Genomic DNA, 14,604 nt, shown 5'->3' with positions numbered 1-14,604 from the left:
AAGATAGGAAGAGAATTATGGCAGGCAAACTCATGAGCAAGATATTGCGATAGTCCAGGCGTGAGGTGAGGAAGGCCTATACTAGACTAGAGGCAGTCTCAGAGGAGAGAAGGGGGCATATTTGGAAATATTGAAAAGGAGAAGTCAACAGGCCTTGGCAACAGATTGGATATTGTAGGAGGTGGGGAGATGAGTCCAGGATGACTATATTGTGAGCCTGAGGTACTGGGACAATGGTGTTGCTCTCTACAGTAATAGGGGAAGAGGGAAAAGAAGGCTTACAAGGAAAAATCAAGAGTTCTGTTTTGGACATATTGAGTTTAAGATGTCTACTGGGCAACTAATTCAAAATATCTGAAAGGCAATTGAGATGTGAGCCCAGAAGTTAGCAGAGAGTTTAGGACAGAATAGACTTGAGGAACATCAGCATAGTGGTGGTAATTAAATTCATGGAAGATGATGAGATCACGAAGTGAAGTAGTATAGAGGGAGAAAATGGCCCAACATGGAACCCTGAAGGACACCTAAGGTTAGAGGGCATGATCTGGAGGAGGTTATAGCAAATGCGAAAGAGAAGGAGTGATCAGAGAAGTAAGAAAAGAACTAGGAGTGGTATTCCAAAAATCTAAAGAGAAGAGAGTTAAGGAGTAAGGGAGATCAATACTAGTAAAGGCTGCAGAAAAGTCATGGAGAATGAGGATTAAGAAAAGTTTATTGGATTTAACAACTAAGAGAAAATTAGTAATTTTGGAGTTAGCACTTTTGGTGGAAATGATAAGATGTGAAGCTACATTATAAGGAGTTAAGAAGAGAAAATGGAGGCACCTATTGAGAATGGTCTTTTTAAGAAGTTGAGCTACAAAGGACAGAAGAGATAAAGGATAATTAGCAAGTATGGAAGGATCAAATTAGACTTATTTCAGGAAGGGTGATAATACAGGCATGTTTGTTAGTAGTAAGGATTAAAATAGTAGAAAGAGTTTTAGAAAAAGATTGGGGATACGGGAGGTGACATAATGGAATGAGATCACAAGTATTAGCCTCATAAAAAATAAGAGAAGCCATTCATGGTGAGATATGGGTGAAGGAAGAAAAAAGGGCAGAAAGCATATTAGTGATATGAGATGAAGAAGAGGGAACTCATGACAAATGGCCTCAATTCCTCAATTTTTCTCTAAATTATAAAGTTCTCAGCTGAGAGAGTAGAGGGAGAGCCATGGCAGGTTTGAGAAACAATGAAAAGGTTCAGAAGAGTCACTGAAGAAAATAGGATATATATACTATAGCACTCCTATCAAAGTCTCACTTTGCACAAGTTAGTTTCTTTTCTATTAGACTGTAAGCTCCTTGAAAATGAATGTTTTTCATATTTATACATTTATAGGTATTTAAAGGTAGTAAATACTTGTTTTTTAAATTTTACTTAGTTTTATATGCATAAAATGAATACATAACTTGTGGGAAATCTGGTTATTCTTTTATAGTGTGGCTTCAATGTAACAACATCATTTTCATTAAGATGTACAGGAATTTTCATTCATGTAAAACCAGATAAAATATTATGACTCCATCTTGCTTTTTTTTAAGAACCATAATCTCTCTGTATCTATAAAACATTAATAAGATAACTATATCAGGCATTTTTTTCTATGTTTTCTACAAAAGAAAGGAGTAATGTAACCAACAGTAACAATTACATCCATTTGCATGGCACTTTAAGGTTTGTGGAACAGTTTCCCTACAATTCTCTAGGATGAGTGGTGCAAGTATTTACTTTATTTTGCAGGTAAGGTATCTAAGGCTGAGAAAAGAATAATATATATTAAACACACATATCACAAAAGGTACACATAAAGTTTATGTAATTTTTCCTAAACCAGGCTTTAGTGTAGTCTATTGTCAGTGTTATTTTTCAGGATATAACTATAGTTTTTTTTTCTCTTTATGTCAATATTTTCCTGGTGATATAGTTATGGAATACCAAACTCTAAAGATTAAAATTGAAGGTCCTAAAAGCCAATGGAGAAACATATCACGAGTATGAGTGGTCCATAATATATTACCAATAAAGAGTTGTGCAGATGAAGTTGAATAAAAACACATCATCATTAATATAAGCCTTAGAATCAAAATCTTCTGTTTGAATCCCAGATCTGTGATTACTCACAATATATCTATATTAAGCATGTCATTTAGCCTCTTTAAAGAAGCTAGGTGGAAAATGCTGAGTCTGGAGTCAAGAAGACTCATTCTTGAGTTCAAATCTGGCCTTAAGACACTTACTAGCTGGGTAACCCTGAGCAAGTCATGTAATCCTGTTTACTTCAGTTTCCTCATCTGTAAAATGAGCTGGAGAAGGAAATGGCAAATCATTCCAGTATCTCTGCCAAGAAAACCACAAACAGGATAAAAAAAAAGAGTCACAAGTGAACAACAATACATAGAGCATTATTACAGGCATTGGTGAACTTAAAAATTTAGATAAATCACAATCCTTGCCCTAAAAGGCTTTACAACCTCGTAATTTTTTTAAGTTCTTACAGAAGAACATTCTTAAAGAAAACAAAACTCACTATCAATTTCATAAAAATGTATTTAAACTCCATATCCAAACCACAGGATGAGAGTGTGCACAAGATGGCATACATGTACTTGTCAATTAGCTATAATGAATGCTGATATACTAGTTACCTCATCCTGAAATTTATTTGGATAATTCACTACCATTATTTTCAGTTTGCCAAACATGATAATAATACACATTGCTTTACTATCAAAAGCATGAATGAAATTCTGGTATTCAACCTATCTAGAAAAAAAATGTTCTCTCTCTCATTTCAAATCTTACACTGTAATTGAAAATCTGATTAACTTTGGGTGAATTGAGATAAAAAGAACATGAGTAAATATACATCTGATCAAATATCTTCGATATAAAAAAGGCACAAGTATTTACAAGCAAAGCTGCTAAGAAATAAAACGTATTTGGTAGCATGTGAATATAAGTACATACAAATGAACTCTATTCTATGCCTGCTCTGCAAAGCAATATAGAAGACAAAAAATAGAAAAACCTAGCTCAAAGCCTACAGTTCTAAATCTTCAGTTTACAAACAGATTTACAGATATGAAACAATTAGAGAACAGAAGGTAACATAAAATCAAATGTTACATTATATGATACAAATTAAGAATGATGTAGGATTTTTTTTTTTAAATCACAATTAAGCAGGGATAGTTGCTCAAGTCAATCACTCCAATCTGACTTTTTGTGACCTTGTAGACAATACTGTCCATGGGGTTTTCTTGGCAAAGATACTTGGATGGCTTGTCATTTCATTCTCCAGTGGTTTAAAGCAGAGGTTAAGTGACTTGCCCAAGGTCGCACAACTCTTAAATGTCTGAAGCCATATTTGAATGCAGGTCTTAATTCTAGCACCAGTCCTCCATCCACTGGGCCACTTCACTGTTTCCTAGGCCAACAGAAGTTAAGTGACTTCCTGACTCCAGGCCCTGCCTCAATCCACAGAACCAATTAGCTGCCTCTAAGGAATAGTCAGTAAAGGTCTATTGGAGGAAGTAAATCATGAATTTAACTTGGAAGAAAGTTGAATATTTTTGTGGGAATCAAGAGGTCATTCTAAAAGAGGAAAAACGACATGATTTAATGGAAAGACTTAGGAGACAGGTAGAATGATAACTATTGGCTTAAATAAATTGAAGGATATGTATTAGGAGAAGAGAAAGTCTAAGTTGGAGAGAGGTAAAATGGAAGTTATTTGAAGGAGAGCCCTGAATGCCAAATTATATTTTATCACATAAGTAATAAATAGCCATTGTGGGGGTCTTAAATAGGGAAAATACCATAATAAAAGCATTATTTTGTTCAAATTAATCAGATGGTAGCTTGCAAGATAGAATGATATTTTTGCAATTTGTTAAGAAATTAATGGATTTTAAGATCAGATCAATTAAAAATCATGAATCATGCAAAATATTAAGCTAGGTGCAGAAATGTATAGAAAGAAAGAAAATGTAGATTACCATGAAAAAATAGCACATATACATAAATGTCTTTAATAAAAGGTAGGACATTAAACTGAAATAAAGATTAAAATTACAATGGAAGTGATGGAGTGACAGTTTACTTCGTTTGTGGAACAAGAAGAAAGGATCACTGAGGAGTTTAGATGTTTGAGATGATGAATCTTAGAAGGATGATTATATATTAAAAAGATATCTTCAAGGCACTGATGATATAAATTAGTAAAATAAAAGCCTTCAAGGAGCTTAAATAATTTGTACTTATTCAAAAAATAGTCAATTTCTTTAAAATTAATATGAAAGCCCACCTGTCAAAGGACTATTACAAGGGGGAATTACAATAATACTAAAAAAAAAAACCCTGAATGTCATGGCAGTGACCACAACATAATTTGCAGAGACTGAAAAGAAGTGTCTAATCCTAAAATATCTTTTTCTGATTTCATACTGTTCAGGATTCTAGGCGATCATCCATCTTTCTAAGGTAAGAATAACCAAATGGTTATACTGATAGCAAAAAAATATCATTTTGCTTGGAAAATACTTTATATATCATGAATTAAGATTCTGTTGGCTCACGATGAATTGTCAAGTGAATTTAACTATATAGACACATTATACCTTCCAACTTTGAAAAATTTCTTTAACAGAAGGAACATTTTCTTCTTATGATAAGAATGATCATATGCCAGTTTTACTTGAATTATATTAAAAGGTAAAATTTTTAAATAATTTATGTATTATGTGCCAAACCCACATAAAATATGTTGTAAATACTACAGAAAATTTAAATGTCATAGAATCCCATTGCTAAATCTTTCATCATTAAAATATTATTATTTCTATAAATTACCAAGTACTGGTATTGTATTTGGTTATGATTTTTACAATTAGAAAAGTAGATTGATACAGTAGCAGTGGCAGTTCCCAATTAGGTTATATCCTATTTAGTTTGGACCTCAGCCAGTGGTTGATACTCTGAATAAATTTTACACAGAAACAATCTTATATTTAGTATTTGGGTTTAGAAGCCAACACCAAAAACCTATTTAATTCATAATATTCCTTAGGTATAGCATTATTCTGGACTGTAAAATTTATGTTAGGAACCTGGTTAACTATCTCCTCCTCAGTTTCTATTCTATTTCTAAATCCATCCTTTATACTGATGTTAATTTTCTTTTGCAAAAATCTGATCATGAAGGGCCTGGAATTCAAAGTTCTTTAATACCACACTCGTCTCACACTACTCTTCCCAAGGGTTACATTCTAGCTAAATTATGCTATCCACTTACTATTCCTGCACACATTCAACTTCATGCCATTTCTTTGCTCATACTTTTTTCTATACCTGAAATACATTACCTATTTCTACATCTTAAAATTATGCTCATTCTTTATGATACAACTCAATAATTTGCTTTCTATTAAGCCTTTCCTATTCCCATACAGTTAATTAGGATCTTCCTTTATCCTCCTTTCCTACTTGACAAAATCTTATACAGAACTTAAATATATTATGATTATTTCTGTGTCCCATATTTCTCTATTACAAGATTTCCATTTTAAGGAATCCTTGAACTTAGTTGGAGGAAAAATTACAATCTTGATATTTGTTAGCCTCTAAATGAAATTTAGCATTTCCTTTAATCATATAATACCAAAAAAAGTTTAAGAATCCCTACCCCACTAATTAATGAGTTATATGAAAATGAAGATTGTTTTATTTAATCTTTGAAATCTTTCTCACTCCAACAAATCTATAATCTCATCAGGGTACTTACTGCAAAATCATAAGCCATCCATACTTTCTCATTTTAAAGCAATCTTGTATGTTTTTTCATGAATCCTTCACAGGATCAACTCAATTCAGTAGGGAACTTTTGGCTCTGCACATACTAGACACTTAGTAAATGTCTGGAAGGTAACAATGTTTTTATTGGGAAATTACTTCATAATTCCAAGAGAGAAAAGAGAGAAATATCATATGTACATAGTTATAGTTGGGGAGTTCCTTAAGGAACTGTGTTTTTTATCTTTCTTTGTGGCTGCATCATTTACCATGTTAAGTACCTAATAAATGCTTAGAGATTGATGCTTTGGTTGATTAATTTCTCCTTCACCACCGTTTAGCTATGGAATAATTGGAGATTCCTTTACTCTTCATGTTCCCTACATCCAAAATACATCTTACAATTTTATGAATCTCATGTTCTGAAATAGGCCTGTAGAGGGTTAGAATAAAAATCTATAGTAGTTCACAGGTTTCTACATAAAATAGGAATATTTTTTGGTTCTAGAAGGTTTCCCAGTCACTTTTCTTTCACTTTTCTTTCCCTTCCCCTTCCCCTTCACCTTCCTCTTCCCTTCCCTTCCATTTTAAAATCAGTACTGTGTATTGGTTCTAAAGCAGAAGAGAAGGACTAGGAAATGAAGATTAAGTGACTTACTCAGTTCACACAGCTGGGAAATATCTGAGGTCACATTTGAACCCAGAACCTCCTGTTTCTAGCCTAGCTCTAAATGAACTGAGCCACCTACTAGCACCACCCCTTTCTTTTCTGGCCCCAGCCTCACCAACCAGCTTAGCTTGCCAACTTCCCTTTTTATTGACACCACCTGTTGCTTCTGCCCAAGGTTTCTCCTATAAGCCTACCACAGAACAAAATGCTACCTCCCACACAGCCTTTTTGAGGTTTTGGGGTGGGGGAGCATTAGCTACTTTTAACAAAGAAGGAACAGGAATCAAAACATTCTCTCCTACGGCCCCTCCACCGAAGAACTACTCATACCCCAACTCTTCCACTCATCACTTCTCTTTTTTTCCTACTTAGACCCTATATGGCAAAACAAAATAAAAAATAGTTAATTATAATGGTCTCTATACACAAAGATACTAAATTAATATTTATCTAAATTTCAGGTGAATTTCCCCAGTGTAATTACTATAGGATCAATGGTTCTGAGTTAAAAGATTAATATTGGGCTTCTGGATACCTGATGAAATAATAAACCAAAGACTGGAAACAATAGTATTTGTAGCTAGGTAAGCTTATACAATTGGGGATGAATAAAGATTACCTTTGCTGTTTATCCTTATCTTCTTCCTCTACTTCTAGTTACCATTTGTGTCACTATAAACTCTAACCGGACAAGAAGAGAATCAGAAGATTAATCAGGTTTTTTTTTTTTAAATCCAGTCAATGAAAGCGTATGAGAGGGAAAACCCAAATCACTATTGAGGAGTTCCTATGTAAAAAAAAAAAAAAAACACTCCAAAATAATCGAATTCAAAACTGTTTCTATATTATATAAAAGCATAAGTCCAGTATGTGGACATTGGAATAACAATTTACCTAAACCTGGAAAAGCTCATAACTACATTGGCTACAGCAATACTCAAGGATCTTTTATTAAATTATAGAAGGGCTATGATCTGCCTAGGTGGAAGGAATGTAAGTACTGATTAAATCAAAAGTCATTGAAGTACTGAGATATGCAAGATGAAAGGAACCCAATGTTCCAATAAGTTAAAACTCTCTCTGATTTAAAAAAAAGTAACAAAAAACCCAACTTTTAATAAAAAAAAAAAGTGGTCCATTTTCCCACCAAAACACAAATGATACATAGTACCACCTTAACTATCCAAAATTCTTCTGACAACTTCACATCGCTGAAAGATAGCACAAACAACAAAAAAGAAACCCCACAGAATCTAATATATATACATGTATGTGTGTGTATATATATATATATGTGTATATATATATATATCCATGAATTAAACATCATACACTTAGAAGAGCTCAGAACCTATTTCTTCTGACACAAAGTTAGTTATAATTCAAAGCCCACAGAAGATTCAGAAGCAATATAGTGGATATCATAAGAGCTATCACCATAGGTAAATATGCAGACAACAAATAGAAGTAATGGATACAGAGAGATGAGAAAGAAAAAATATAAAAAGCAGATTCTTGTTTTCAAAAAGTGTAGTGGTCTGAAATCAGTTAGCTAGAGATAAATAGTAATATCCATCTCAATGGGCTTAAAAGTATATCTAACTGGGTAATGTATATGACAGCACAGTAAAATAATGGCATTACTAATTATAACCCTAACTCATCAGAAGTAATAATGTTCAGTATAACTTTTAGAAAGACATCCATGTAAAATATTGGGGGTTTTTTCTTTAAGTTAGAGTATTTAAAAGGGACAAATCTCCAGTTTCTCTGAATAACCCAGTTATGTAGAATGACCAAAACCCAAAGGATTCTAAATAGTTGAAGTTTTAATATATATACAATTTCTGACCTTTCTTGCTTAGAATGAAAATTGTTTTAAAGAATCAAATGTATACTTTAGTCTCTTAAAATCAATTTAAAGTTTTCAGTTATAGATATGCTTCAAGTTTTAAATATTAAGATCTGGAGTCAAAGATTCAGAGTTCAAATTGAGACTCTGCTACTTTTTTCCTGTGCAACTTGGACAGGCCATTAACATTTATGTGCCTCTGTTTCCTCATCTGTAAAATGCTGGGGTTTCTAGCAGGTCTATGTTTATATTCCCATGACCCAAAAAAGTATTGTTTCCTTTATGATTGTCTGATAATATGAACATAGTTTTATACTCCATAGTGAACATCGACATTTTAAAGGGGGAAATGCTTATCTCTCTCATTAGTAGCAAAGAAAATAATTTAAGTTTAAGGAAAAAAGCTATTTTCTGAGCACTCACTATATGCAATTCTAGTATAATAGTACTCTAAGAGTACTTGGGTATTAGCACTGATTGCAGTGCTCACTAGTCATGCCACCATATGCAAATTACTTAAATTTTGTTGAGTTAAAACTAGGATATAATATTTGCATGGCTTGCCCCATAAGAATATAGTAAAGAATGTGCTAGTGGGGTGGCAAGAAAGGCTTCACATAGAAGATGAGACTGGGCAATATTCCAATTGAAAAGAAAAGGAAAAGCAATAAAATATAAGGGTAATGAATATTTGCTATCTTTTTTACTAATAACAATCTAAAATATATAAAATGTTTGTAAAACCCCAAAAATAATTTTAAAAAGATTTTTGTAAAACTCTAAGTAATTAAACTCATAGTATTTATTAGATCGTTCAATCTATATTTATAGAGAGTATTTAGACTATACTTTATATATTTAGAACTTGAGATGGGAAGGGGAGAGAAGAAAGCAAAAACGTTTAGTTCTGTATCTTAATTAGCATGGTTACTTGGTATATTAAAATTCTCTGTTCTATAGATCATTAATTTCTTTCTGATTTAGTTAAATATATTTAAAATGTAGATATTTTATCCAAAAATTAGCATGGATTTCAGCCAATTTAACATCATTTACACAAAGTAACATTTTGTCCACTAGAGGGCTCCAATAATTTCTTCTTTACATGAAATAGAAATGCAGTATAGCCAAAAGTGACCAAAAAAATAAAGCACAAAGCCCCAAATAATACTACAAATTCAAATCAATTTCATATTCTATCACTCCAGAGCTAACATAGAAAACGTAATTGTTACATTCAGCTAGCCACTATTAGTAACAAAAACAACACTATATGGAACTTTTCATCAAAGATGTAAAAATACTTTACCAGGTTTCTTTTATTAATACCCAGCTCCTCTCATAGATAGGCAAGTGTTATTTTACAGAAGAGACATTAAAAGGACAGAGTTGCATCAAATCTAATTCCCGCTCCTCTCCCCAAAAGGGACTGCAGTCCAGTGATTAGCCCAGTAGTTTAAAAACAGAATACAAAAAGCTCTACTTGGAAATATAAATATTTTGCTGGAGAATTACTTCCAACTCAAAAAGATGAATTATATTCCTGTCTCCATCACTGATGTTCCTTCTGACAGATAGTAAATAGTCTTATGCTGACGACCTACAATCTTCAAAATAATTCAAACTATCATTAAGAACAACCAACATGATGCATTAAATTCCAAGTAAAAATATAGAATATTTATATGGTTCATTTCCAAATTATCATACTAATTTTTATGTTTAATCAAATTATTTTCAAAAATAAGGTGCTAGCCAAGATTTCAGCATTTAATTTAAAATAAAGTGCTAAAACTTCTTTGGTCAAATGACCCAGTATCTAAAAACATTTTAAGTAAATAAAATACTGAAAGAATGAAGTTAATACTGATAAAATTAGCCACATGACCTTACTCTTTGAGTCTTAGTATCTACATATGTAAAATGAGGATAATAGTATAAGCACATTTTATAAAGTTGTTGCAAGGGTTAACTGAGATAAAATTACTTGAATTACTTTATAAAGCACTATGCAAGATACAACAATTTGTACTAGCAAACACTATTATGAAAGTGCCAAAACCACAACTGAAAGTGACAAAAAAAATCTTATTCATAGAAACACAGATCTTATGCTAAGAAGCAACCTTCATTTTGTGTTGGAAAAATAAGTATACCGTGTGGTGACCAAAAAAATTTTAATAAATTAAGTCATGAAATTTACAAAAAATTCAAAATCAAGACTTAAAATGTATTGTCTTACAGTACAACTTTATCCTTTTTTAAATGATGTTTTAAAAATTGATCAGTAGATTTAACATTCATTCCTGAACTTCAAGAATGAATTATCAATGATAGAAATATGACAGTACTTAATGCTCCATAGCTTCACTTTGTCCCTAAAACACTATTTTCTCAGATAAGGAGCACTTATTATTATTACAATGTAAGAGAATTTTTTTAAAAAGAAGTTACTTTAGAGGGGGGAAAAAGTTACCTTCTAAATAGTATGCATTATTCTAATATTAGAATTTTGTGTAGGTCTTTTTGAAATCTGATGAAATGAAACTGAAGTATGTTAATTCACCAGTGTGGTTCATGCTTAAAAGCTTACTAGAATGTAGCATATAATACAGTTAGAGTATGAGTGCTAATCAAGTTAGGAATTTTTGTTGCAATAAAACACAACTTAGTTTCAGAGGAATAGTTTTAGTTTTTCATTTCAGTCATGTGTGAAAATAGCTTCCAATGTTTCTGAATAATCAATGTAAATATAAACTGATGTTAAATTACTGATCCAACAAGTCTAACAAATCTAGAAGTAATCAATCTACAACTTCTAATCAATATTTAAACATGATTTATTTCACAAAGCAACTTGGGTTGTGATTCTTGGATTACTGTTAAATTAAGGAATACAATTAAGCAATGTCTTATATTTCTAACGACAAATAGTATCTTAACATCTTTAAATGATGTAAAATCTCAAGATCCCTCAAACAATTAGAAAAACAAACAACATTCTGAACAAGTTAATTTGGGTTGGTCCATAGTGCCTATTCTCAAACATCTACATCAAGGTAGTATATGCATATTACATAACATTGCTTTGTCCTTGTTGCACATCGCCTTTAATCAAAGGATCTCAAAGCACTAGAGAAACTCCAAGACCTTACAATAATGTCTATCTAAAAAAAAGATAAATCAAACTAAGTTTAATTGACAAATGTAAAAAGTGATTAGCAATGCAGCAGAAAAGTAAATTAAACCCTATTTCCTTCCTTCCTAATCCTAGTATTTGACCTGCATCTTCCGTTTTCTATCTCTGACCAAGAAACAGTATTCCCAAGTCATCTGAAACAGGGACAAACAATATTGTACATGATGCTACGCACATTACAGTTTTTCTCCAACAGTAATCTCCAGGCCTAGATATAATAGCAACATTATTTTGGTTGCGTGTTTGTTTCACTATATCTTCTTCCAGGAAAAAGAAAACGTGGCTTTTAATGCAAAAAATATATTTTTTATGATAATTTTAAAGATTAAACCTTTTTCTGGAGTTCCAATCCTTCCCAGATCAACAGAGTACTACTCACTACCAAACAAGAGAAAAAGCACTGAAACAGCACTACCTAGAGACCCCTCTAAGTCAACTTCAGAAGAGTGAAAGATAACATGTCTTGGCATCCTTTACCAGAGAAGAGTGCTTTTGTTATGTGTCTTTAGGACGTGTGCATGGTGTTGGGAGGGAAATTAAAGGAGAATGCAAGAACCTTTTTGAAGCCTAGAAAAGAGATTTCCATCTCAGGCCAACTAAAGCAGGAACTTATAGTTATTCTGCATTTATACTTTAGGTTAAATGAAAACCAAGAGAAGAGCTCAACAATTGTCAACATGTACTAAAATATTTTTTTCCCATTTAAAAAATCTGCCCAGGCAGTTTCCTGCTGTGCAAGCATTTATTTATTTATTTCTTGGCTTTTAATGAGTCAGGTACGGTTTTCTACAGGAATACAGTAAACAACTAAATACTACCACCTTTCAAAAACAAGGTTATAAGCTTATGTATATTATCTACAAATCTGTTTTAAATAAGATTATTCATCTTTATGCTTTTTATCATACTTTTCTTTATTACTGCAAATGGCATGTAATTTCACACCAAAAAGCTACACTGTGAGCCTACAAGCCATTCTAGTTAGTCAACAAAGTCACAGCTTTAACCTTTAAAAAACAAAAGCATAAGTAAAGGAGAACTTTTGTTTCAAATATTAAAAATGGCAAGTTTTAATAATATATTGTTTATTTTTTAAGATACATTTATAGGAAGTCGTGGAAAACATGTAAATTTCTAACATGACTGTCCTATTTTGTGAGATTTCCTTAATGGCTTAGCATTCCTCTTGTTCAGACACATATCAACCTTAAATGGGGGTGGGGGGAGAGGCAGCAAACTACAACTGTAATACACACTATAATATAATTTTAACTAATAAGTAGTAGTACTTCACTGTCCTTGGAAAATGTCAAATTTGCACCTACTGCATTAATGAACTTATTGTGTTATAAAGGTACGATTTTATTTTTCCTTATTGATCAATTTCTACCATGGTATATCAATTCTCCAGATCTGCCAGGTGTCACCCACAATTTCGGAAGCATTAAGGTAGAAGTATTTCTTATATTTGAATCTAGAGGAAATAGGAAGATCAATTTTTTTTCTATTAAAACTCCCTATTCCAATTTTTTATGATTCTCAAAACAAAAACACCGGTAGAAAAGGAGGGGGAAAAAAATCAAAGACTACAACTTTAAGTACTCTAAATCACCAGACGCTGTGGTTTCTCAATTATTCCCATAAAACAGCCCCTTTGCACCCAACATCCTTCCTAAGTAAATAAGACTTAAATATCATCATAAACAAATAATAACACATCCTTCACTTACCATATCAGCCGGGACATTGCTGGACATCTTGCTGTTTGATATATACCCTGATGATTAAACAAAAATACAGAGATCTTCAAGCCACAAAAATAGCTCCTCTACCAGTTTTGACTTAAGTTGGTGATGTACTTTTAAAAGAAACTTGTTTTAAGAAAAAGATTGGTGGATTGGTGGAGAATTCTGACGAAAAAAAAGAAAGAAAGAAAGAAAAATCCACAGGAACTGTCTCTAGCTGTGTCAAGAGCAAAACTCCAGAGATGGCAGCAGATCCCTGTCAGCAGCAGCAGCAGCAACAGTACCAACCGTGCCAGGTAGACCCAGCCGAATGAGACATGGACATGAAGTGGGGTGGGAGGGGGTTAAATCTTCCTTCCTCCTTTCCCAGCCCAGAGAATGATTCACAGAGGCTCCCGAGTCAAGTCCTCATTAAGCAGGAGAAAAAATGTCCCGATGTGTACATAGATAACTATGTAGATACACATGCAGAGGAAGAAATAGCTGGAGAGCCGGACCAGTCCCAGAGCACCCAGGAACACGCACAACTCCCGAACTGGGAGACGCGGAGATGGAAAAACCTGGGGAGGAAGGGGGGGGTTGGAATATGGGGGGGGGCAGGGAGGAGGGACACTGCAGCTCAACTTTCACTCCAGAGGCTGGGGGTGGGGGAACCAGAAACAAGGGCTGAAAGAACCTTTAACTTGTGGGTGGCAAAACCGAAAGCCCAGGATAAGAGAGAAATGGGGGAGGGGAAAAGGTAAGAACTAGGAGAGGATCGGACCAAGGCAGAATGGACCGGGCCGGACTGGGCCCGGAAGGACAGGAAACCCCACACTCCCCGGAGGATTAGGCTGCCGTCGTCGCCTGCAGGCAGCAGCAGCAGCCAAACCGAGTCTGGGCAGTCATCGTCTCCAGCTTCTCAGGACTCTTTTCTTCTCTCTCCGCTTCGTCCTCGTCTACTCTCCTCTCCCGTTCTCCCCCAAGCTTCTAGCCCTCAGTTAGGCGATCAAGGCCGGACACCGCTGGGAGCAGCCGGAGTTCTACCCCCTCTACACAGCCCTGTTCCGGTTTCTTCTCAGCACTTGGTCCTCTTCCTCCTCCTCCTCCCCTAACTGCTGCTGCTGCGCCTCCACTTTTCAGCCCGAGACGCAGCAGCCACCTCCTGTCATCGCCTCTCAAACCAACATGGCGGCTCCAGCGGGCGGCGGCGGCTGCTGCTGCTGCTGCCTGAGTCTGAAGTAGGGGACACGGTGGAGAGTTCTGCCGCCCCACTCCTCCTCTCCTCACCCTCCCTACCTCTCAGTGCCCCCCTCCCTCCCC

At 34.2% G+C, this 14,604-nt stretch overlaps 1 protein-coding gene across 1 annotated transcript in view; it reads right to left on the bottom strand.

Moving 5' to 3' along the window:
• The window catches only part of UBL3 (ubiquitin like 3), a 94,937-nt gene extending 81,108 nt beyond the window's left edge, over positions 1-13,829 (bottom strand). Inside the window, exon 1 of the mRNA XM_044668281.1 lies at positions 13,288-13,829. Coding sequence (XP_044524216.1) covers positions 13,288-13,314 — 27 coding nt within the window. The 5' untranslated portion in view covers positions 13,315-13,829. The remainder of the gene's footprint in view (positions 1-13,287) is intronic.
• Positions 13,830-14,604: the final 775 nt, after the last annotated feature.

Source organism: Gracilinanus agilis, chromosome 3, assembly GCF_016433145.1.
Source record: "Gracilinanus agilis isolate LMUSP501 chromosome 3, AgileGrace, whole genome shotgun sequence".
Lineage (NCBI taxonomy): Eukaryota > Metazoa > Chordata > Mammalia > Didelphimorphia > Didelphidae > Gracilinanus > Gracilinanus agilis.
Note: the sequence above shows the minus strand (reverse complement) of the source record. Positions and strands in the feature narration are given on the sequence as shown.